Source organism: Mesoplodon bidens (assembly GCF_964165515.1).
Source record: "Mesoplodon bidens genome assembly, chromosome: 13".
Lineage (NCBI taxonomy): Eukaryota > Metazoa > Chordata > Mammalia > Artiodactyla > Ziphiidae > Mesoplodon > Mesoplodon bidens.
In genome coordinates, this window is record NC_138169.1 from 15,583,639 (window position 1) to 15,605,949 (window position 22,311).

The 22,311-nt window shown below is 55.0% G+C and overlaps 2 protein-coding genes across 6 annotated transcripts in view; one reads left to right on the forward strand and one right to left on the reverse strand.

The window, feature by feature from the left end:
* DTX1 (deltex E3 ubiquitin ligase 1) overlaps nucleotides 1-20,953 on the forward strand; it is a 38,378-nt gene extending 17,425 nt beyond the window's left edge. The window contains exons 3-10 of the mRNA XM_081253041.1: nucleotides 1,408-2,086; nucleotides 16,239-16,300; nucleotides 16,640-16,801; nucleotides 17,105-17,166; nucleotides 17,805-17,963; nucleotides 18,058-18,219; nucleotides 18,310-18,399; nucleotides 19,106-20,953. Coding sequence (XP_081109167.1) covers nucleotides 1,408-2,086; nucleotides 16,239-16,300; nucleotides 16,640-16,801; nucleotides 17,105-17,166; nucleotides 17,805-17,963; nucleotides 18,058-18,219; nucleotides 18,310-18,399; nucleotides 19,106-19,330 — 1,601 coding nt within the window. The 3' untranslated portion in view covers nucleotides 19,331-20,953. The remainder of the gene's footprint in view (nucleotides 1-1,407; nucleotides 2,087-16,238; nucleotides 16,301-16,639; nucleotides 16,802-17,104; nucleotides 17,167-17,804; nucleotides 17,964-18,057; nucleotides 18,220-18,309; nucleotides 18,400-19,105) is intronic.
* Nucleotides 20,954-21,158: 205 nt separating this feature from the next.
* Nucleotides 21,159-22,311, reverse strand: part of RASAL1 (RAS protein activator like 1) — a 47,659-nt gene continuing 46,506 nt past the window's right edge. For all 5 annotated transcript variants that reach the window (XM_081251742.1, XM_081251741.1, XM_081251740.1 and 2 more), the window contains one exon: nucleotides 21,159-22,191. In XM_081251742.1, the coding sequence (XP_081107868.1) occupies nucleotides 22,085-22,191 (107 nt within the window). In that variant the 3' untranslated portion in view covers nucleotides 21,159-22,084. The remainder of the gene's footprint in view (nucleotides 22,192-22,311) is intronic.

Here is a 22,311-nt window from a genome sequence, read left to right on the forward strand (position 1 = left end):
GCCAGTGTGCCACATGAACCAAAAGAAACTCTCCACACTGGCCCCAAGGCACAGAGCAGGCTAAAGGCACTGAGAAGTCTTGCAGCCCGGACCTTGTTCATCTCTTTTTAACCCAGTGTCCATGGAGCCTTGCTCTCAGGAAGCATCTAGAATTGGGAAGCATGGAGCAGAGGTTGTGAGCCAAATTTCAGGGCCCCTGTTTTCAAACTGGGAGCATGAATACCCACCCGGCTGGGGTCATCACATGGTTATGTTCATTTTGAATGACGGCTCAGCACGAAGCCCTCCACAGAGCAGACAGGCAGCATGTTTGCTAAAAGAAGGAACAAATAAACAAACAGATGCATGAAAAAAGGAATAAATATGTGGATGAAGGAATGGGCCGATGCAAGGATAGCAAAACGTGTAAAAGAATAAAATAACTGAACTCAGAATGGATCAATATCTGAACTAATTAATTCTTTCCCACATTCAGCAAATATCTAGTGAACACCTACTGTGTGCAGGCGCTGGGGATACAGCAGTGAATAAAACGAAGTCCTTGCCTTGTGGCAGTGACATTCTTTCTAGTGGGAGGAGACAGACAGAAAGCAAGATATATATGTCACATATAAAGTATTCCAGATGGAACAGGGAAGGAGAGAGGGGAAAGGGGGAATGTGGAAGGGTGCACATTTTTATACAGGATGGTCGTAAGTGAAGGAATGACTGAAATCATGGATAAAGTTGCTGAAGGAGAATAAGTGCAGGTATGAAGATGGCAGGCATGGGTGAATGAGCTGAGAGAATTACTGAATGAATGAACTGAGGGATACATGAATGCACAAACCTAGGCATGAATAAAGGAATGCACGAATGAAAGAATTAAGGAACGCATAAATGAACTTGTGCTTGAAGTAATGAATGAATGGATGGACTGATGAACGGATTACTGAATGAGTGAACTAATGAAGGAAAGAAGGACCGTCAGTGTCGGCACGGTCGTGGCCTCTGTTGATCCCGGCTCCCACCCCAGGCTCTGACTCTGCTTCCCACCCCCTCCTTGTCTAAACAGCCCACACCCCCTTCTCCCTTCTCCTCCCCCAGGGCCTGTGATGGGCCACTGCTTCAGTGCCTGTGTTGACCCTTGAGTGGTGGGGGCAGCTTGCGACCCCTGCCCCGCCTTGCTGACTTGCATCCCCGTCCTGACACCCCGCTTCCTTGCCTTGCACTCCCGCCTCCCCGGGCCCGCGCTCCTCTCGCCCCAACCCATATGTGCTGACCCTCAAGCTCGCCCCTGCCCGTACTGACCCTCCAGCCCGTGCTGACCCCGGTGTTGTCCCCCGCCCCTCCGGCCTGTCCCGATCCCCCTGGCCGCGGATGTTAACGGCCCTCCGGTCCTGACTCCCGTCCCCCTTGTGAGCACAGGCACCATGCGGCCGGTGCGGCGCAACTTCTACGACCCGTCGTCGGCGCCGGGCAAGGGCATCGTGTGGGAGTGGGAGAACGACGGCGGCGCGTGGACGGCCTACGACATGGACATCTGCATCACCATCCAGAACGCCTACGAGAAGCAGCACCCGTGGCTCGACCTCTCGTCGCTCGGCTTCTGCTACCTCATCTACTTCAACAGCATGTCGCAGATGAACCGCCAGACGCGCCGGCGCCGCCGCCTGCGCCGCCGCCTGGACCTCGCCTACCCGCTCACCGTCGGCTCCATCCCCAAGTCGCAGTCGTGGCCCGTGGGCGCCAGCTCGGGCCAGCCCTGCTCGTGCCAGCAGTGCCTGCTGGTCAACAGCACGCGCGCCGCTTCCAACGCCATCTTGGCTTCGCAGCGCCGCAAGGCGCCCCCCGCGCCCCCGCCGCCCCAGCCGCCGCCCGGAGGACCAGCGGGCACGCTCGCCGTGCGCCCTAGCGCCACCTTCGCAGGCGCCGCGCTCTGGGCCGCGCCCGCCGCCGGCCCCGCCGAGCCCGCGCAGCCCCCCGGCGCGTCCCCGCGGAGCCCGAGCGCCCCCAGCGGCGCGCCCACCCCGGGGCAGAACAACCTCAACCGGCCCGGGCCCCAGCGCGCCACCAGCGTGAGCGCACGCGCCTCCATCCCGCCGGGGTAAGCCGGGCCCTGGGCGCAGGGGTGGCTGCCCACTGGGGCTAGGAACAAAGAATTACAGTAATTATAATAATCACAAGTAATATCTAGCATCTATTAAGTATTCACTTTGTGCCAAGCGTTAACTAAGCACCTTAATGCTCACTTATCTCCAGGCATAAGGACCCTGTGAGGTAGGGAGCGTCATCATCCCCGATTTACAGATGAGGAAACGGAAGCATGGTGAGAGTAACATTTCCCAGATCACACAATTCACAGTGATGGGTCCAGAGCAGCAACTATAATGGTGTACAGTCCATGTTTATTATTTACTAAACTCTTTATCTACACCACCTCATTTATTACACACACACCCCCCAAGATTCCACCATGCACCTGTTACAGATGGGGAGGTTGATGCTGGGAGAGGTATGGCACCTTCTGAGGGCCATCCAGGTGGAGAGCAGGGATTGGAATTCACACCAATTCCAGGATTCTGTGCTGTGTTGTCTTCGAATTTTTAGAGGGTTTCCACCCCTGCCCCATCTCATGTGGAGGCTCAAGCAAGCATTAGGCCTTTGTCCAAAATATTTCCCCTATAGGCCACATCTAAATATCACCATCACTTGGGGCTAATACTGTGATTTTCAAGCTGGGCTTTAGGGACTCCTGGGGTGACCCGAGTTAGTGGCAGGAGAGGGTGATGGTTAAGAAGTCAGGCACACAGGAGCCAGCCTCTCTGCTCTTGTTTTAACCAGAGCAGCCCTTTTTGGAATCTCTTTTGTGAACTGGCTTTCCCATCAGGATTTCACTGAGGAAGGCAACCCGGCTCACAACAACTTTGGAAGTCCCTGGGTTAAGGCATCGAGGCCCCGGAATAGGGACCCAGTGAGCCTGTCGGCTCCCCACTCTGGAGCCCAGGTTCAGTTGATCTCAGCAGAGGACCAGGCCCTGAAGTGGTGGGAGAGAGAGGGAGGGGCAAAGACCTTGACCTTGAGATAGACCAGAGGAAAAAGAGCAGCTGGGGTGTGGGTCGTGCTGCCCAAAAGGCGGAACGGGCACCAAAAGTCAGCTCTGCTCTTATCCCTCTGGCACGGCCCAGGAGAGCGACCGTGCTGATCTGACCTCAGCAAAGGTCAGGCATGGAGACAACCTTTGAGGTCACCGTATCCAGGTCTCCCCTTTCACCAACAGAAACTGAGGCCTGGGGAAGGGAAGGGACCCTGAATTAGGCCGCCCTTCTGAACCTTTGAGAGTCTGACTGCTTGGGTTCAGATCCCCTCTTGGCAGCCACTTATGAGCTGTGAGATCTGGGGCAAGTCCCTCCCCTTCACTGAGCCTCGGTTTCATCATCTGTGAAATGGAAGCTGTGTGCCTGATCATAGCACCTACGTCGCAATAGTCCTGCTGTGGCAGCCAGGACTACCATTGTTATCCAGGAGTAGGGCTGGTATGGGGGGCAGGGGAGCTGTGATTTTCCATGGGAAGGACTACAGCAGCCACCACCTGCCAGCCTCGCCCTCCCTTCCCCTCCTCGCCACCTTCCCCTCCAGGTCATTCCTCTTATGGCCCAAACGTCCCAGGGCCCACAGAGAGGAGCCCTGACGTGGTCAGGGAAAGCATCTTGGGGAAGCATTGTGGGAGGGACTTACCCACCTGGGGATCACAGACAGGTTTTCACTGTGGCTCCTTGTAAATTGCGACCTGGCTCTGGCTGCCTTATGAAAAGAGAGGGCTGGAGGGCCCCAGAATGACAAGAAGAGTAGAACAGCAAGTTGGAGTAGATGCAGGAGGGGGCAGAAGCGGGAAAGTCCCAGGGGCCTTTGCAGCAAGAATTCAAGAACCTTCTCTCTGGGGCTGTATTGTTGAAACCCACTAGTGGATTATGAAATCAGAAGGTTGTAACCAGAATGTTCTGGGAATGGAATGGAATGGAATAGAATAGAATAGAAAATATTGGCATGTGTCATACATAGTAACAGTAAGAATTGTTCCGTGAACCTTTTGCATGATTTCTACATGTGTTTAATGGGTCGCCAGGTGAAATGAATTTCTTAGCCACTGATGAAACTTTTGAAAGCCACTGTTTTAGGGCAAGCTGGGAATTGCTCAGTTTTAATTGCTCAGTATCGATTCTCCAAATGTGTACTGTGGGTTCATGTTTACAGAGACCAACAAGACAAACAGGGTCCAAACTGCCAGACATACAGCCGGCAAACGAGTAAATGAACACAATTGCTGGAGAGAGAGGGAAGTGCCGGGGAAGGTGGTGGGATGGGGTGGTGTGGTTGAGAGGGAACGGGATAGTCAAGGCAGACCCCACCGAGGAGGTAGGGAGCCGGGCCTGGAGAAAGGCTGTTCCAGACAGAGGGAACAGCATGCACAACTTCAATGGGGCTTAAAGGACACGGCATGTTTAGAGAAGGGCTAGAGGTGTGGGGAGGCCTGGAGTGTGAGGTGCCAGAGAGAACTGAAAAGGGCATCCCAGGCAGGGGCAGTGCAAGTGCAAAGGGGTGGGGTGAGAATGAATCCAGCAGGTTCTGGAGACTGTGCAGGGATGGAGATGGAACGGCAGGGGCTGAGATTTTTTCCATGTTGGGAGTACAGAGCCAGACTGCAGGGCCTGAGGTGGGGCCTGGGCTTGGTGCTGCCAGCAGCAGGGAGCTATAGAGTGTGCTTGAGCTCAGGAGGGCTCTGGAGAGAAGACAGATTTCTCCGTGGGGGTGCTGATCATTAAACGTGTCCTCCCCTGCTCTCCCCAGCCATGTGCCCCCCACCCAGTCTGTATCGCTCCCCCTCCTCTTCCTGACCCTCTCTGAAACCAGACATTGGCCTGGAAAGGGGACGTGGGGGACTGATGGGGCTCCCTCGTCCCTCCCTGGCCATGAAGACCCTGCCCAGTCTCACCCCTGCCCCTCTAACAGACCCCCCGCAGCCAGACAAGCCTGGGTGGAGGCCCCCCAACCCTCATCTCCAAGGAACTCCAGCTAAAAATACCCCTGGTTCAGAGTTGGGGGGGTAGGCACAGGACACGTGGAGTCTCCTGCTGAGTGAGGGGAGTGGGAGGAAGGAGGCATGGTGATGGCAGACCCTGTTTCCTCCAGACTGAAGCTTCCCGTTGCCAAGGCAACTGAGGCCCTGGCGCAGCCTATGATGGGAAAGGGATGGGGTCTCTGAGGAGCTAGGCAGCCAGGCCCCCCACCTCCACCCTGATCCCCAAACCCCATAGAACCCCTCATGGCCCTTCTCACGGTCTCTCTGCCTCTGTGTTTATGTCTGTCATTGTGCCTGGGCTGCTATAACAAAGTGCCACAGACTGGGGGGCCCAAACAACAGAAATGTATTGTCTCGCACTCTGGGGGCTGGAGGTCTGAGATCAAGGTGTCAGTAGGTGGGTTTCTTGTGAGGCCTCTCTCCTTCGGCTTACAGATGGGGACCTTCTCCCTGTGTCTTCATATCATCTACCCTCTGTACCTCTGTGTCCAAATTTCCTCTTTATAAGGACACCAGCCATATTGATTAGGGCCCAGCCTAATGACCTTGTTCATAATTTGATCACCTCTTCAGAGATCCTGTCTCCAAAGTGTCTGGGGGTTTGGGGGGGCATTAGGACTTCAACACGTGAGTTCTGGGGTGAACACAATTCAAGCCACAGCAGTGTGTCTGTGACTTTCCTGTTACAGCTTTCTGAGTCTCAGCCTCCCTTTCAGTCTCTCTCTTTCTCCCTGTGACTGTGTCTCCCCACCCCCACCCCCACCCCTGTCTCTGTCTGTCTGTCTGTCTCTTGTTCCTTCTCTCCTGCCTCTTTCTTTCCCTCTCATCAGCTCTCTCCCTCCCCTGCTCCCTTCTCTCCACCCTCCCTCTCTCCTGCCGAGAGAGGTGCATGGCTTCCCCTCCCTGGCCTCAGTTTCCCCATCTGCCAAACGGAGCTAAAATCGCCCCAATCCACACGTGCTGGCTCAGCAGAGCTGATGCGCGTGCAAATGCATTTCAAATCACCGCACGTGATCCGTGTGCAAGGGAGGGGTGAACTCTGACATCATTCTTTGTCATTCTTCTCACCCCCCATCCTCATCTCAGGACAGAGGTCCAGAGAGGGGCACTGACTTGCCCCCAGGCCACACAGCCAGTGGGCCAGAGTGTCCCCCTGGCCAGGGTTTTTTTCCACTCCCCCTGTGATGGGGCGGGAAGCCAGCTGGCAGCCGGGGCCTGGGGGACAGACACAGAGGGGTGGGAAAGATCCGCCCTGTCACCTGAGAGGGCAGCATCCAGCACTTTGGAACACAGCTGTGGGACAGACTCAGAGTTTCCAGCCCACGTGGTAGAAGGGAGAGGGAGGGGTACAGCTGCAGGCCTGTTTCCATTTACTGAGCGCTCAGTATGTCCCAGGCTCCATCTCACGGCTTTGACATGCATCGCCTCTCTTGATGCACACAGAAACCCAAGGTGGCAGGTCCTATCATCCCCATTTTTCAGATGAGGAAACAGAGGCTCTGAAAGGCTGGCACTTGATCAAGGTCATGCGATTAGGACTCTGATTCAAAAACCCCAGTCGGCCACGGTACTGGGGTACCCCACACCCCTGTCTGCCCACTCCAAGTTTCCAGCCAGGGTCCCAGAGACCTGGCCCTGATTCCACAAGGTGTTGTGGAGTCCAGGGAGTAGATGGACCCATAGAGGCTGAGTGTGGGCCCAGCTTCTGTGTCTCCTCTCACTGTGTGACCCCAGTGGAGCTCATTGCCCTCTCTGGTCCTGTTTTTGCACCTATGAAGTGGGGCTGGCAACAAAGACCAACGTGGGGGCAGATATCAGAGTGCCTGCATTTTCAAATCTGCCCCTAGCAGTGGGAGAGGGGGTTTACCCCTGCCCCTGCCCATACATCCCTATCAGACTACAATGTTGCCAACCTAATCAGTGCCACTGTTTGGAGTCCTGGAGATACAACCATGAGCAAAACAGACAATCCCTGCCCTCCTGGAGCTCGCATTCTAGTGAGAGACAAACAATAAACAAAATAAATAAATTCTAGAGTATGGTAGAGAGTACTAATGATTACAGAGGTAAAATAAAGAAAGGAAGGGGTGTAAGGGGTGGTGGGAGGGATGTAATTGTAAACAAAGAGGTCAGAAAAGGCCTCAATGAGAATATAACATTTGAGAAAGGATTGAAGGAGGTTGAGAAGCAAGCCACACAGAGAACTGGGGGGAAAGCATTGCAGACAGAGGGAACAGCTTGTGCAAAGGCCCTGAGGCAGGAGCAGGCCTGGTATGTTCGAGGAGGCCAGTGTGGCTGGAGAGGCTACAGGGGATGTGGGGTGGGAGAAGAGGTCAAAGATGAAATGGGGCCAGTCCTGCAGGGCCCCGAAGGCTGTGCTGAGGACTTCAGCTTTTACTCTGCATGGGATGGTAGCCAGTGGGGTTGGGAGCTGGAGCCAGACTGATATGACTCTGTTGTCACAGGTTCAATCTGGATATGGAGAATAGGTGGGGAAGTGGGCTTTGATGTGGTGGGTGTGTTTGGGTGTTTTCCTTCTTCTTTTTATTTCCTGCAGTGATTTTACATTTATGTTCTAAAGAATCCACATTTTGTTTCTCCGGCTCTTTCCTGGGTATTACTTTTAAATGCTTCAAAAGTAACAAAGTCCCGAAAGGCACAACATGAAAAGTCTCACCCTCACCATGTCCTCAGGGGGCCCCTGGCCTGCCCACCCTCCCCCTTTTCCTGTCCTGGCTGGAGTGCCTTGGCTGTCACCCTGCCTCTCCTCTCGCTGGGCTCCCCCAGCGCCTCACCGCAAGGTCAAACCAAACTGCCCCATCCCCCCGCCCCCCAGACCTGAAGCACTTCCTGCCCTGCTCCCTGGGAGGCCAAACCACACACTCCTGTCTACGCGTCTGCCCCGGGCCGGCCGTGGGAACCAACCGACAGCCCTCCCCTCCCCTCCCTTCCCTTGCCTGGGCTCCACCCCGCGCCGAGGAGCAGGGAGACCAGGAGGGTGGGGGAGGGTGACATGGAGCCCCCCAGGCCTCTGGATAAACCTGGGCCCTAAATGACAGCCACCCCTCAAAATATCGCTCTAAGGGGACTTTAGTACTGTTGAACCCCTAGGAGTGGACGGGGTCAGGGGTGAGAGGTCCCGTTTGACAGAGGGGAAACTGAGGCCCATAGACGCTCAGCAGCTTGTTCAGGCAGGTGGTGGGGGTGGGATGGCTGGAGCGAGGAAAGGGGAAGCGAGCCAGGCCGCGGCAGCCGTTGATGGTTTGTGGCTTTTGCTGGACCCATGGGGCACCCTGTCTCCCAGGAGCTTGCCGTGATGTTCTCAGCCCTCAGACTCTGCAGAGGGGTTGGGGGTGCAGACCTGGCTGACCCCGGACTGCGGGGGTCAGGGGTTCAGGTACAGGACGAGTGGGCACTGAATGGGGGCAGGTGACAGGAGCAGGCCCAAGGAACGGGGTGGGGGGAGGGCCATGCGCTATTCAACTTCCTTCTCCCCATGACATGGCACTCTCACTTCTGCCCCGTCCTCACCCACTTGGACCCAAATGACTGAGGCCTGAGCCTCCAGAGGCTCCCCAAGGGGCCATGGGGTAAGTGCCAGGTGTCTGGAGAGCATCTGAGGCCAATCAGAGGACCTGAAACCACCATCAGAGAATGTGACATGCCTGGGGCCTGCCAGGGGCATGGAGGAGAGGGAGAGGACAGGGAGGCCAGCCTAGGTTGCGACTTCCTGCGGTTCTGGGGTCCTGAGCCCCCTTGTTGCTTGGGACAGAGAGGAGTGGCCAGAGCAGGCAAATGTATCCACTCATGAAGCCCTCAATGCAGGCCTCCCAAACCTGAGCCAGCTCCAGGGTCCAGGTCAAAGGCTTTGGCCCACCTCTAGGGCACAGAGGGCTCAGAAGGCTGGCTCAACTCCAGGTGACCCCACAGATCCGCCTGGTGGGCTCAGCTCTGGCCTCTGACTCAGAAACTCCAGGACCACTAACCAGCTGGTTGACCATCGTGAAGCCACTTCCCCTCTCTGGGCCTCATTCCGATCATTTGCAAGATAAATGACAAACAGATTTCAGTTCATGTGCTGGCTCTGCTTGAATGGAAATGACTTCCTGGAGCACTCTTGACAAGGATTCTGAAGTTGCATTTTAGCTTAGTGGAAAGGAGTGCTAGGATTGATTGGTGATGCCTTCCATGGGTGCTAGATAGGCAGTAATGGTACCCATGTCATGTATTTGCCATCCCTGCTCCAGCCTTGTCTCTGGGGGCACATTTGGTGTTAGAACTACTGTTTCTTTTTCTTTTCCTTTTTTCTTTTTTTAAATTAATTTTTATTGGAGTATGGTTGCTTTACAATGTTGTGTTAGCCTCCACTGCACAACAAAATAAATCAGCCATACACATACAGATATCCCCTCGCTTTTGGACTTCCCTCCCATTTATGTTACCACAGTGCATTAGGTAGTTCTATACAGTATGTTCCCATCAGTTGTCTATTTTATAAGTAGTATCAATAATGTATATGTGTCAATCCCAGTCTCCCAATTCCTCCCACCCCACCCCTTTCCCCCTTGGTATCCATACATTTGTTCTCTACATCTGAGTCTCTATTTCTGCTTTGCAGATAAGATCATCTATACCATTTTTCTAGATTCCACATTTATGCATTATTATACGATATCTGCTTTTCTCTTTCTGGCTTACTTCACTCTGTATGACGCTTTCTAGGTCCATCCACATCTCTACAAATTACCCAATTTCATTCCTTTTTATGGCTGAGTAATATTCCATTGTATATATGTACCACATCTTCTTTATCCATTCCTCTGTTGATGGACGTTTAGGTTGCTTCCATGTCCTGGCTATTGTAAGTAGTGCTGCTATGAACATTGGGGTGCATGTGTTTTTTTAAAAAATAAATTTATTTATTTATTTTTGGCTGCATTGGGTCTTCGTTGCTGCGTGCGGGCTTTCTCTAGTTGTGGCGAGCGGGGGCTACTCTTCGTTGCAGTGCGTGGGCTTCTCATTGCAGTGGCTTCTCTTGGTTTTTTGAATTATGGTTTTCTCTGGATATACGCCCAGTAGTGGGATTGCTGGGTCATATGGTAGTTCTATTTTTAAGAACTACTGTTTCTAAGGACACCAGGCACCCCTCTGAAGAGACCAGAGAACTAGTAGACCGATTCCTTAATTGGCTCAACCCCTCCATTCAGTGCTTACTGAGTACCCATTTGCACCGAGTTTCATCCTCAATCCTGGGGTCACAGGACTGGGTCAGAAGCTCACAGTTTGGTGGAAGAGATAAGAGTGGAACCCCACAACTAGGAAGCAAGACAGGAAATGTGTCCTCAAAAAAACAAAAGATAAACACAGTCCCCTGGGAATTCAAAGAAGGCGTGGTTATGTATTTGCTTGAGGTCCATCAGAAAAAGCCTCATGAAGACAGTAACCATTGAATCTGTCTTCAAAGGGAAGATGTGAATTGGGAATAGACAGTATGGACAGGCAGGGAAAACAGTGTGACAAAGGTACGTGGACAGGAAAGGGCAGGGAACAGTGTGAGGAACAGCAACTAGGAAAATCTCCCCAAGTTACCTCATCCTGCCTTTGAACATTGCCTCCCAGCCAGGGCAGGTACGAGGCATCTCTGTTTGCTCTTCTGTGGCAAAGGAAAGAGAGGGAAGCCAAACACCCTAACCCTCTTTCCCAGACTCGTCCTGGGGAGATTTTTTCCTCAGATAACAGCCTCCTGCCTCAGTCTCTGAGCCAGGGTGAGAGAACTTGGTTTCGTGTCACATGGCTGAGAAAACAGACTCTGGAGTCTGACATCCTGGGCTCACACTTGGGTTCTACCACTTACTGGCAAGTTACTTCATCTCTCTGGGCCTCAGTTTCCCCCTCTGTAGAATGGGATACCACAGACTTATTGGGACAATTAGATGAGGTAGGGAAGGTCTACAACAGAGTCTGGGACATAACGAGCTCTTGGAATTATTGACCCCTGGCCCATCTCTGTGTGGCATGTTCACTGAGACAGTTTCCAGGAAATGTCTGGGTTCCCCCAAACCTTACCATGGAATCTCTGCCTTGAGTTGGATGGGGAGCATTTCTGGGAGCTTCTTAGAGAAGCTTTGCTCATGCTGTTCCCACGGATGCCCATTTAGTGTGCTCACTTTAGAATGAAAGTTGGCACAGAGTGTCCGAGGGCCTAAAGGCTACAGAGGGGCTTCTCTGGGGCAGCTGCTTCAAGGCTCACTTCCAATGTGTGCAAAAAATGCACGGGGAGACTGTGCCCGAGCACGTGAGCGTGAGTCATCGGCTTGGAACATACCCACAAAATCCAGTCTTCCTTCCTTCCTTCATGCAACAAGTGTTTCTTGACAACCTACTATGTGCAATGTACTCGCGGTGATGGCGGGTGGTGAGGAAGGTCTCTCTACCGAGGCAGCGCTGAAGCAGACCTAAGGGAGCCACTCAGCATCTGCGGGAAAAGCCTTCAGGCGGAGGGCACAGCAAGTGCAAAGGCCTTGAAAGGGCTCAGCATTTTAGAGCAGAGGTGTGTGGAGTAGAGAGATGGCGGGGGTAGGAGATGAGGTCACAGAGGCAGGGAGGGCCTGGTCATGCTGAAGACTTTCTAATATCAGGCTGTGATTAATGCAATGACAAAAAACAGTAAGTAAAGTAAGGGCAAAGGCAGAGGGCTTCTCTAGAACAAAGTGGAAGGGAAGATCCCTGATAGGGTGACATTTGAGCAGAAACCTGTGTGAAGTGAGGGCGCAGAGCATGAGGATAATCTGGGGAAGAGCATTCTGGGAGAGGAATCAGCAAGTGCAAAGGCCCTGGGGTGAGGAGACGCCTGGTATGTTTGCAGAATGGCAGGGAGACCAGGGAGGCTGGGGTGGAGTGGGTGAGGGGTGAGCATAGGAGAAACAGAGTTCAAGGGGTAGGTACTGGCTATACTGCGTATGGTAAAGAGGTTGGATTTTACTCTAAGCAAGGTAAGAGCCACAGGGGATTGAGGGCAGCGGAGGAGCAGGATCTGATGCAGGGGTGGGCAAGGCAGCGGGACCCATCCCTGCCCTGGGGCAGCCAGGGCTGGCTTCTGGTTAGAGCAGATTTCAAGGCCTGAAGGATTCCTCTGACCCTTTGCCAGGCAGGGCCCCACGAGGGCGGAGCAGAGAGTGAAGGCCGACCCCCCTTCCGGGAGGCCTGTGGGCAGCAGTCTCCTGTCCAGGGCAGGAGGATGTTCTCACTGACTCGGAGGAAACAGCGCATCCCACATCAAAAAGGGGCCTGGGTGGCTCCCACGCTCTGGCATCGTGGGAACCCAGCTACCCTGGGTTCTCGCAGGGGGCCCGCAGATTGAGAGAGGCTGGGGGCCACCTGGGGACTGTCCCCCAGCTTGCCGACGGGTAAATAAAAAACAGCCCCACCATCACGCTCCACTCACAACCCTCCTCCCAGGAGCAAGACTGACTTTTGTAACCCACAGCTCCGTGGTTTTTAAAGCGTACCAGAGATTGAAGGGCTGCTAAGATCTAAAATATTCCCTTGCTGGGGTCCCTCCTGCCTAACTCCCTGGCCAAAGGCTCAGCAAGACTAGCGTCATGAGCTGGACCAGACTTTGGGCATTATATAGACCTGGGGTAGCCAACTGTTCTTGCTGATTGGTAGAGGCTGCCTGGAGAGCTGTGCTGATGATTCTGCTTGGCTTGAGAAAGTGCTGTGATGGATTAGTGATGTCTGCCACAGGTAGGAGACAAGAAGTGGTGGTAGTCGTGCCAAATACTTTTCTTTCCACCATTTTACAGATAGCCCTGGAGAGAAGGAAGGATGTTTTCTCATGAGATAGACAGGAAGGAAGGAAGGAAGGGGATGGGAAGACCTGGATACGTAGAGGGCCTTAACAGTGTGTCTACACTAGAAGTGTTTTAGGGACTTCCCTGGTGGTCCAGTGGTTAGGACTATGCATTTCCACCGCAGGGGGCATGGGTTCAAACCCTGGTGGGGGAACTAAGATCCTGCATGCCTAATCATAATAATAATACACTAGAAGGGCTTCCCTGGTGGCACAGTGGTTGAGAGTCTGCCTGCCAATGCAGGGGACACGGGTTCAAGCCCTGGTCTGGGAAGATCCCACGTGCCACAGAGCAATTGGGCCCGTGAGCCACAACTACTGAGCCTGCGTGTCTGGAGCCTGTGCTCCACAACAAGAGAGGCCGCGACAGTGAGAGGCCCGCGAACCGCGATGAAGAGTGGCCCCCACTTGCCACAACTAGAGAAAGCCCTCGCACAGAAACGAAGACCCAACACTGCCAAAAATAAATAAATTAATTAAAATAATAATAATAATAATACACTAGAAGTGTTTTGAAGGACAGTTCAGGAAGAGGAGAAGCTGGAGGTGCCTCCATGCTTTCCTGTAAGAGGATGGGGAGGGATGAGATTAGGGTGGTAATACCCCTGCAAGGAAGGTCCTGGAGGATTATGACAGGCCCTGGGAAGGGGCAGGTGGGCACTCAGCCCCCGTCCCTTGGGCCCCAGCAGGCTGCTGAAGGAGAAAATTAGGACACCTCCACTCTCACCCCTGCACCAAACTATGAACTTTATGTGTTTTAACTCATTGAACCTTCACAAGACTCTATCCCCATTACAGATGGGGAAACTGAGGCACAGCATCTTTCCCCCCTCCCACACCTCAGCTGTCCAGCCTCTGGGGGCCCCCAGGGGTACCTGCCCTCCGCTGCCCCTCCCTCAGGAGCTGTGTTCAGCAACTCTGGGTCACCAGAGTGTTTGGTGACCCCGATGTCTGCTCCAGATGCTGCCACCCCCAGTCAGAGGGGTCTGGGAGGAGTGCCCTGGCCGACCAGGTGTAAGCCCGTGCCGCTGGGCGGCCACAGAGTGGACGGCTGTGTGCAGTGCATGTGTGTGTGTTACTGTGTGTGTAAAGTGTAAGTCCCCCAGCCGAGTGTCTACCTGTCAGTGTTGGGGAGCATGGGTCATGGTGTCTGTGTGTCCCCACGTGCAGGTGGCAGGGTCCCTTTGCAGGCTGCAGACTGTTGGGTGCTTGTGAGGACCAAGGTGCCTTTACCCTGAATTTGGGGGAGGGGCAGCTGTGGCACGAGCTGGCTTCTCCTGTCCAGTTCAGTGTCCTCATGGTGTGTGCACGTGGTATCTCTGTGTGCTGTTCCCTGGAGTGTGTGTGTACATGTGTATGGTGTTCTCCATGCAGAGGTGTGTGTATCTGTCTGAACCTGTGTGTGTTCATGGGGTGTGTTCCCTGAGGTGTGTCTCTGTGTACCTTTGTATGTATGCGTGCATGGTGTGTATTGCCTGGTGTGTGTGTGTTTGCATGCAAGCGTGTGTGGCACGCTCCCGAAGTATACGTGTGCCTGTGTCTGTATCTATGTACAGGGAGGGGGCTTCCTGGATTGTGTGTGCATGCCTGTGTGTGTGTGTATCTGTCGTGTGTTCCCTGGAGCATGTGTGTACATGCGTGGGGGGCATGTTTTCAGGAGTGTGTGCCTGTTTGAGCAGCGTTCTCCGTCTGTGTGTGTGTGTGTGTGTGTGTGTGTCCTTGTGCATTTGGCGTGTTCTCCAAGTGTACCTGTGCATGTATATATAGCCCATGTTCCCCAGGGTTATGTGTGTGTGTTTCTGGACCCACTGCAGCAGCATGAAAACCTGCCAAACGTACCATTTGCTTAAAGACACTTTCCAGCCAGCTTCCTGGTGCCGACTGTACCTGCTGGGGCAGGTGTCCAGGTAGCACTGGCCAGGCTCAGACCTGAGCAGGCAGGCAAATGGGGAAGGAGCTGCAGCAGCTCCTTCCCCAGCTGTCACTGCCCGCATCCCTTCCTGCACTTCCTCCTGGCACATCCCCAAGCCCCTCAGGCTGCCCCGTGGCTTTTATGACACTCCTTCTCTTCATCAGAAGTTACCCATCCAGGCTTCCGTGCCCATCAACAGGAAGATACCAGTTCCTCCACAAAACTAAGCCCTGAAGTCTAGACTCAGGGGGGCACACTGCACAGATCACAACAAGATTTCTCCTTCAGCCCTCCCGACAACTTTATAGGAGAGGTATTATTGTCATCCCCATTTTACAGATAAGAAAACAGAGGATCACAGAGTTTAAGTGACTCTCCCAAGCTTATCACTGCAATACTTTCATGGTTTCCTATCCAAGATGGAGAGAAGTTACACCGTAACTTACTGGGTTCAGGTGCAAGAGAGGTGAAATTAGCCAGGATCACACAGCGATGGTGATGATGGTGGTAATGACGGTTAAAGCTATGAGAGTCTTTGTTAGGTACCAGGAATTGTGCTCAGTCCTTGACATGTAGAATTTCACTGACTCTTCACAGCAAACTTAAGGAAGGTGCCATATTACCCCCATTTTACTGATGGGGAAACAGGTCTATGAGAGGTGTGATGATGTGTCACGTGCCATCCAGCTGCTTAACGGTGGAGCAGAAGTATGCAAGTAGCTCTGGATGATTCCAAAGGCCAGTCCTCTTTGGAGGGAGGGGCAAAGAGGGGAAGCAGGCTACATGTTCCTAGGGCCTCTTCATTTGAAGAGGTGACAGTGCCTTAGTCACAGGAACTGACATCGGGGGGGACCGTTCATCATCAAATGTCTTCGGGAAACCTGGGTTTACCGTTGCTACCCACATATCCTGATGCAGGACTTATCAGAGCCTTGAATATGCCCATATGTGTTGTGAATTTCCAAGTGGGAGACAGTGAAGTGTTTCCTAACTGATCCCTAAATCCTCCTTTCCCAGAACCTTTTATGGGGATCAGTGCTCCATACAGCAACGTTTGAGAGCAGCTAGAATGGCTAAATCACAAATAGTTGGGTTTCAGGCACAGTGGCCAATGAAAGGGAGCAGTTGGGAGCCAAGTGCTCTCACCAGGGAGGAGGCCAGCTGTGGAGTAGGGGAGGGTCAGCACTAAGTCTAGGGGTTCATTCCATTGTCACAGGGGCAGAGGTCCTGGTTACACCACAGCCCATAATAGAAGGATGTCGGAGTAGGAATGGAGTTCCCTGGTGGTCGTTCTAGATAACTGGGACAGGCACAAACAGGTCAGAGTGTGGCCTCGAGCCAGAGCCAGAAGGCAAAGCAGAGCCCCCTGATCTTCTGGTGTGGGGGTGCTGCAGCCTCTTCTCTTCTCCCCTCAGGGTCCCTGCGCTCCCGGTGAAGAACTTGAATGGTACGGGGCCAGTCCACCCGGCCCTGGCAGGTGAGTCCAGTCCGGCCCCTTGGCTTCGGCCCCTTGGCTTCGGCCCCTTGGCTCCGCCCCCTTGGAGGGCGTGGCCAAGAGGACACACCCCCTGCCTTTGGGCCATAACACTGGGGTCCATGGGGCCCGCAGAAGGGACTCCACTTGGCTTCAACCTTGGGTGGGCGCTAAGTGGGCGGGGCCCATCGGGCACCCCACCCACCCATCTGAGGATTCCTGGGCTTACCAGGTGGGCGGAGTCTGGGGAGAGACCCCATGGGTCCACGCGATGTTGGGAGAGCAGGGCGGGCGGGGCCTGGATGAGCATCCCGCCCCCTGACTGTCGCCGCCGCCCCCCAGGGATGACGGGGATCCTGCTCTGCGCTGCGGGGCTGCCCGTGTGCCTGACGCGGGCCCCCAAGCCCATCCTGCACCCACCGCCCGTGAGCAAGAGCGACGTCAAGCCCGTGCCCGGCGTGCCCGGGGTGTGCCGCAAGACCAAGAAGAAGCACCTCAAGAAGAGTATGCCTCCCGCGCCCGATCCTGACCCCTGAACTTGACCCCGCTAACCTTTGACCGCAACCCCTCTGGCCCTTCAACTCCAATTTGGTCTAAAGACTTGTGACCCCATCTCAGTTCTGGTTCCCTGACCCCATTCGCCACCAACTCCGATTACATCAAACCTCAAGCAACCCTTGACATGTGACTCCTGCCAACCCTTACAGCTTCTGACCCCACCCCTCTGACCCGTGACCCTGTCCTCAGCCAAGCCCTCAGGACTAGACTCTGGGTACCCTCAAGCCCACCCCCACTCTGTCCTTGCAGGTAAGAACCCTGAGGATGTGGTTCGAAGGTACATGCAGAAGGTGAAGAACCCACCTGATGAGGTGAGCCCCTAGGGGAGGGTACCTGTGCGGAGGTCAGGCAGCCTCACCTCCAGAGACGGAGAGCCCAGCCCTCACCTCCTCACTTGGTTCTAGGTGTTACAGTCTCTTCTCCCGGTTTGCGGGTTTGCCTTCTCACTTTCTTTACAGCGTCTTTTGATGAACAGAAATGCTGCGTTTAACAGAATCACATTGATCAATCTTAGTTTTCACAGCTTTTTTTTTTTTTTTTTTTTTTTGGCTGCGTTGGGTCTTCGTTGCTGCGCGTGGGTCCTCTCCAGCCGCAGTGAGCGGGGGCCACTCCTCTCCTCGGCGTGCGGTCCTCTCACCGCAGCGGCCCCTCCCGTTTGCAGCTTATTTTTACCCATATTTTCCACCAAACGTGTTTAAGTTTTGCTTTTGATAGTTAAGCCTTTAATCCGTCTGGAGGGGGGTGTGAGCAAGCCATCTCTTCCTCTGCATGTATCTGAATTCAGTACCTGGGGGTGTCCTCTCCTTTTGATAGATGGGGACCAGAGAGGGGGCGGTCTCTTGCCCTTGGGGGATAGGGGGTCTGGCCCCTGCCCAGGAGCAGCGCTGACTGCGGAGGGGTGTCCCGCCCTCCCCAGTCCTCAGTCTCCCGTCTGTGCTCCCTCCCCCAGGACTGTACCATCTGCATGGAGCGGCTGGTCACGGCCTCCGGCTACGAGGGCGTGCTTCGGCACAAGGGCGTGCGACCTGAGCTCGTGGGCCGCCTGGGCCGCTGTGGCCACATGTACCACCTGCTGTGCCTCGTGGCCATGTACTCCAATGGCAACAAGGTAGGCTGGGTGGGGCAGTGGGTGGGGGGTAGGCAGGGGGGCCGGGCGGGGCCAGGACACCTGGGGACCTCACGGCCACTCTCCCCCACCCCAGGATGGCAGCCTGCAGTGCCCCACCTGCAAGGCCATCTACGGGGAGAAGACGGGCACTCAGCCACCCGGGAAGATGGAGTTTCACCTCATCCCCCACTCGCTGCCCGGCTTCGCTGACACCCAGACCATCCGCATCGTCTACGACATCCCCACAGGCATCCAGGTGAGCCCCCAGGCCCCTGGCTTTGAGCCCTCCCGAGGCCACCGCCACCGCCGCTGTCTGTGGTTCAAGCCCCTGCTGCCTCTCCCACAGGGCCCCGAGCACCCCAACCCAGGCAAGAAGTTCACTGCAAGAGGCTTCCCACGCCACTGCTATCTGCCCAACAACGAGAAGGGCCGGAAGGTGGGTGCCGTGAGGGCGGGGGGTGTGGGAGCAGGCTGGGCCCCCAGCCGCCATCAGCTGGACCTGTGGTCCCCGTTCTCCCCAGTCCCTGCACCAGCACTGACCATAACCACCCAGTGTGTGTGTGTGTGTCTGTGTGTGTCTGTGTTTGTGTGTCTAGCCGTGCCAGTCGCCTCACACACCTCATCTCATTCACCAGCCTGCAGAAGTCAAGATCTTGACCTCGTTTTAGAGATAAAGAAACGAAGCCTCAGAGAGGGCAAGTAACTTGCCCAAGGTCACACAGCTAGTAAACAGTGGAGCCTGGATTTGAACCCAAGCAGTCTAGGTTCTTCACTGCCGTGCTAGAGACTGTCTGCTTTTACTTTTTGTTTTTCAAGAGGAGCCAGAAATTCTGATTTTCATGTGAAATCCCCAGGTTTTTGAATATTGCCAACGAAGTCACAAAGTGGCTGTTTGATACAGCATGAGGTCCAAACCAAACACAGCTGAGGGCCATCAGTTTGAGACCCTTCACCCCAAAGAAACAGGCTGATAACATGGAAAGTGCTTTTACTGGGGAGCTCAGAGTGGGAGTCAGTCTAGGGAAGGAAGTGGCCAAGCTGGGCAGCCACAGGGAATCCTGCAGGGGAGCCACAGTGTGGTCAGGGAGGGACTCAAGCTGTGGGTGGGGCTGGCTGCGACCCTCGCCTGCCCCGCCCTCTAGGTGCTGAGGCTGCTCATCACCGCCTGGGAGCGGAGACTTATCTTCACCATCGGCACATCCAACACCACGGGCGAGTCGGACACCGTGGTGTGGAACGAGATCCACCACAAGACCGAGTTTGGATCCAACCTCACGGGCCACGGCTACCCGGACGCTAGCTACCTAGACAACGTGCTGGCAGAGCTCACAGCCCAGGGTGTGTCCGAGGCTGTGGCCAAGGCCTGAGGCCCAAGGCTGCCCACCTTTCCTCCTGCTTTGCCCCTGGTCCAGCACATGCAGCACATGCCTCCCTCCGCCAGGTGTGTCCTGGCGGCCCAGGTTCAGGGCTGGGGAGGAGCCTGCAGGAGGAACCAGAAGCGTTCCCGGGATTTGGCTGGTAGCTGTTGGGATGATGGGAGGATGGCAGGCCAGCCGGCTTCGACCCTATAGCTACCTGAGAAGGTCGCAAGGGTGTACCGGAAACCACAGCAACCTCCCTACCAAAAAGACAGAGCCCCACCCCCTCACGCAAACACACGTGTCCTGTTGAACACATGCACGCACACCCACGTGCCTCTACTTACCCCCAGACTGGGGGGGAAGAGACAGAAAGACCCCTGTGATGATACTCCATGTGGATTCCCATCTGTGTCTCTCTCGCATCTGTACAGGCTTGTCTGCAAACAAAAGGACTCGGGTCAAGCACTTAGGGGCCTGGTGAGGGTCCGGGAGAAAAGGGGGCACTTGGGAGCCTCAGCCTCCCCCCATCTCTGCTACCCACTAATGGGCAATTGTGGGCCCACAGGGTGGAAGCTCCCAGAATATTCAGCAGTTTTGCCAAGGGGCAGGCCAGGGAGACAGACGAGGAGAATCTTATTTTGTGCTTGTGTCTCTTCATCCTTCTGGGACCCTGACCCCCTTCTTCTCCCCTGCCATCCCCAGGCCTTACGTCTGTCCCTGATAAAGGCACTGTTTTCCTTTCCTCCCCACCCCATCCTCTCCACCAAATCGCTCCCAATGTCAAGATCCAAAGGCTGGAGCATCTGGCTTCAGGAGTGAGACAAGGAGGCCTGGCTTAGGCCAGCAGGTTTAAAAAGCAGACCGGACAGCAAAGAGTCCATTTCCCTTTCCTAGGGAGTGGGCAGTGGGGTGGCTGATGGTCTCGGCCAACCAGGGGCCTGTTGCCCAGGCAACGCACCAGCTCTGCCTCTGTTGATTGGCTGCCACGGCGGAAGTCAGCCAAGATTTAAAGGGACGCCAGTGATTGCTCTTTTGAAAATCTACCAGTCCCACTGTGGGTGGAGAAATAAATGGTCTTTCTCCTCCTCCGCTGGGTCTTTTCCTGTCAAGAAGGGGTGTGCGTGGCTCTGTTTCTGGGAGCTTTCGGTCCATCTCATGGGGGAGCTTGCAACAAAATGAGGACCCAGGACCATTGCCCCGTCAGCCTTGGGCAGCTGGAGATGGAGGGTCCCCATACTTCTCTTGTCCTGGGACAGGCAGGGAGTGTGATGGTGGCAGAGGCGGACCCTCCCAATCCTAGTCCCCAAGAGGGCACAGGTGAAAGCTCTGCTCTCAAGCACGGGCACGGCAATGCACACAGCTGCTCCCTGGTACAATTACCAGGAATGAGGAACTTGGGCTGGGAGCTGCGAGCCTCCTGGAAAGTATGGAGGAGCCGGGAGACGCCGTGATCGGCTCGCTGGAACCTCAGAGCCCCAGCCTCTGCCCTCAGGGCGGAGGACCAGGTTCTGTCTAGGGAGAGACAGGGACGTAACCCGGGATCTGCAGCAAGTCTCCTGTCAGTCTCTGCAACATCCCAGGGTGCTAGGAGGCTGTGGTGGACGCCGCGGCTCCAGGCGACCCCTTCCGGCCACGCTCAGGATAGCACTGCATCTGGTCCATGTCACCGCCACCACACCCCACTCCCCCAGCCAGATAGGCTTAGGTTTCTGTCCTACCCTCTAGTCACACAAAACTGGAAATGAGTCTTTGGAGGCCCTTCCAATTCTGCCAGTTGGGTGTTCCCAAACATTTTACCTCCTGTGATTAATTCTCAAACAAAATCTCACCTCAATATATAAAATCACCCAGCCCCATGGTCCTCAAATCTCATGTGCATCCACGTCACCCGTGGAACTTGTTTCAAACCCTGATTCCTGCCCTCACGCTCCCTCAGATTCTGATTCAGGAGATCTGGGGGCGGTCCCAGGAATCTGCATTTCTAGCAGACAACCTGAGGGTGGGCTTTGAACCACAGTCTGAGAAATCCCTCCCTGGCTCCCATGCTATCCCCATGGAACCCATTTTGAAGACCACACATCTAGACTCGCTCCCTCCTCATTTTATACAGGGTAAACTGAGGCTCAAAGAGAGGGAAAGAGCCTGGTCCAAAGTCTCCCAAGGGTCTGAGTCACGCACGCTGGGCTCTCAGCCTCAGTTATTCCTGAGGGCACCTGATTCTGGAGGCTTGTGGTTAGGATTCTCGGCCAAGGACGGGGTTCAGGAGGATCAATGTGGCTACAGGGATTGGCAGACATGAAAACAGGAAGGGCTGAGCCTGTTTAGTGCCTATCTGGGGCAACAAGGCCACATGGGCATCAGGGATTCAGGTACAGCTGTATCCAGCAGCTCAGGGCCAGGCTGGCCATGTCAGTGTGGCTAGAGGCCAGTCGTGTGAAGCAGAAACCTCAGGCTGAGACAAGTGGGTCAGGTTCCTTATTCCATCCACTCCAGGGTGCCTCAACCCCGAGGGTAAGACTCATTCAGTGCAAGAATGGTCCCCTGCCAAAGGGTTTCCATGCCTGGGTTCTGGGCTTAGGACATATGGGATTAGGATATCTCCAGGAGCCTGCAAGCCACAGCATCCACGAGGTACCGGACAGCCACGAGGAGACTCCTGGGCCAGGGGACGCTGAGAAGGGCCCACCGGCTCTTTCCGCCTGCTTTCAGGCTGGCTCTGGCGTGTCCTCAGGGCCTCAGAGGGCCTGGGGCCACCTTCCGCTACTCCTGAGGCTGGAACTCCTCGTGGGCTTGATCCAGGTCTGTGAGCACCTCCAGCAGACGGGCAGCTGCCTCTCTCTGTTGAGCCAGGGCATCAGGACAGGCCCCTGGGAGAAAGAAAAGGAGGCCACAGGGGCTCAGTGAGGCCAGGGAAGGCTGCTGTAATTCAGATCCAGTGGCTTCCTCAGGCTCCATATGTGCCTGGTGCCCTGAGATCCTAAAATGTG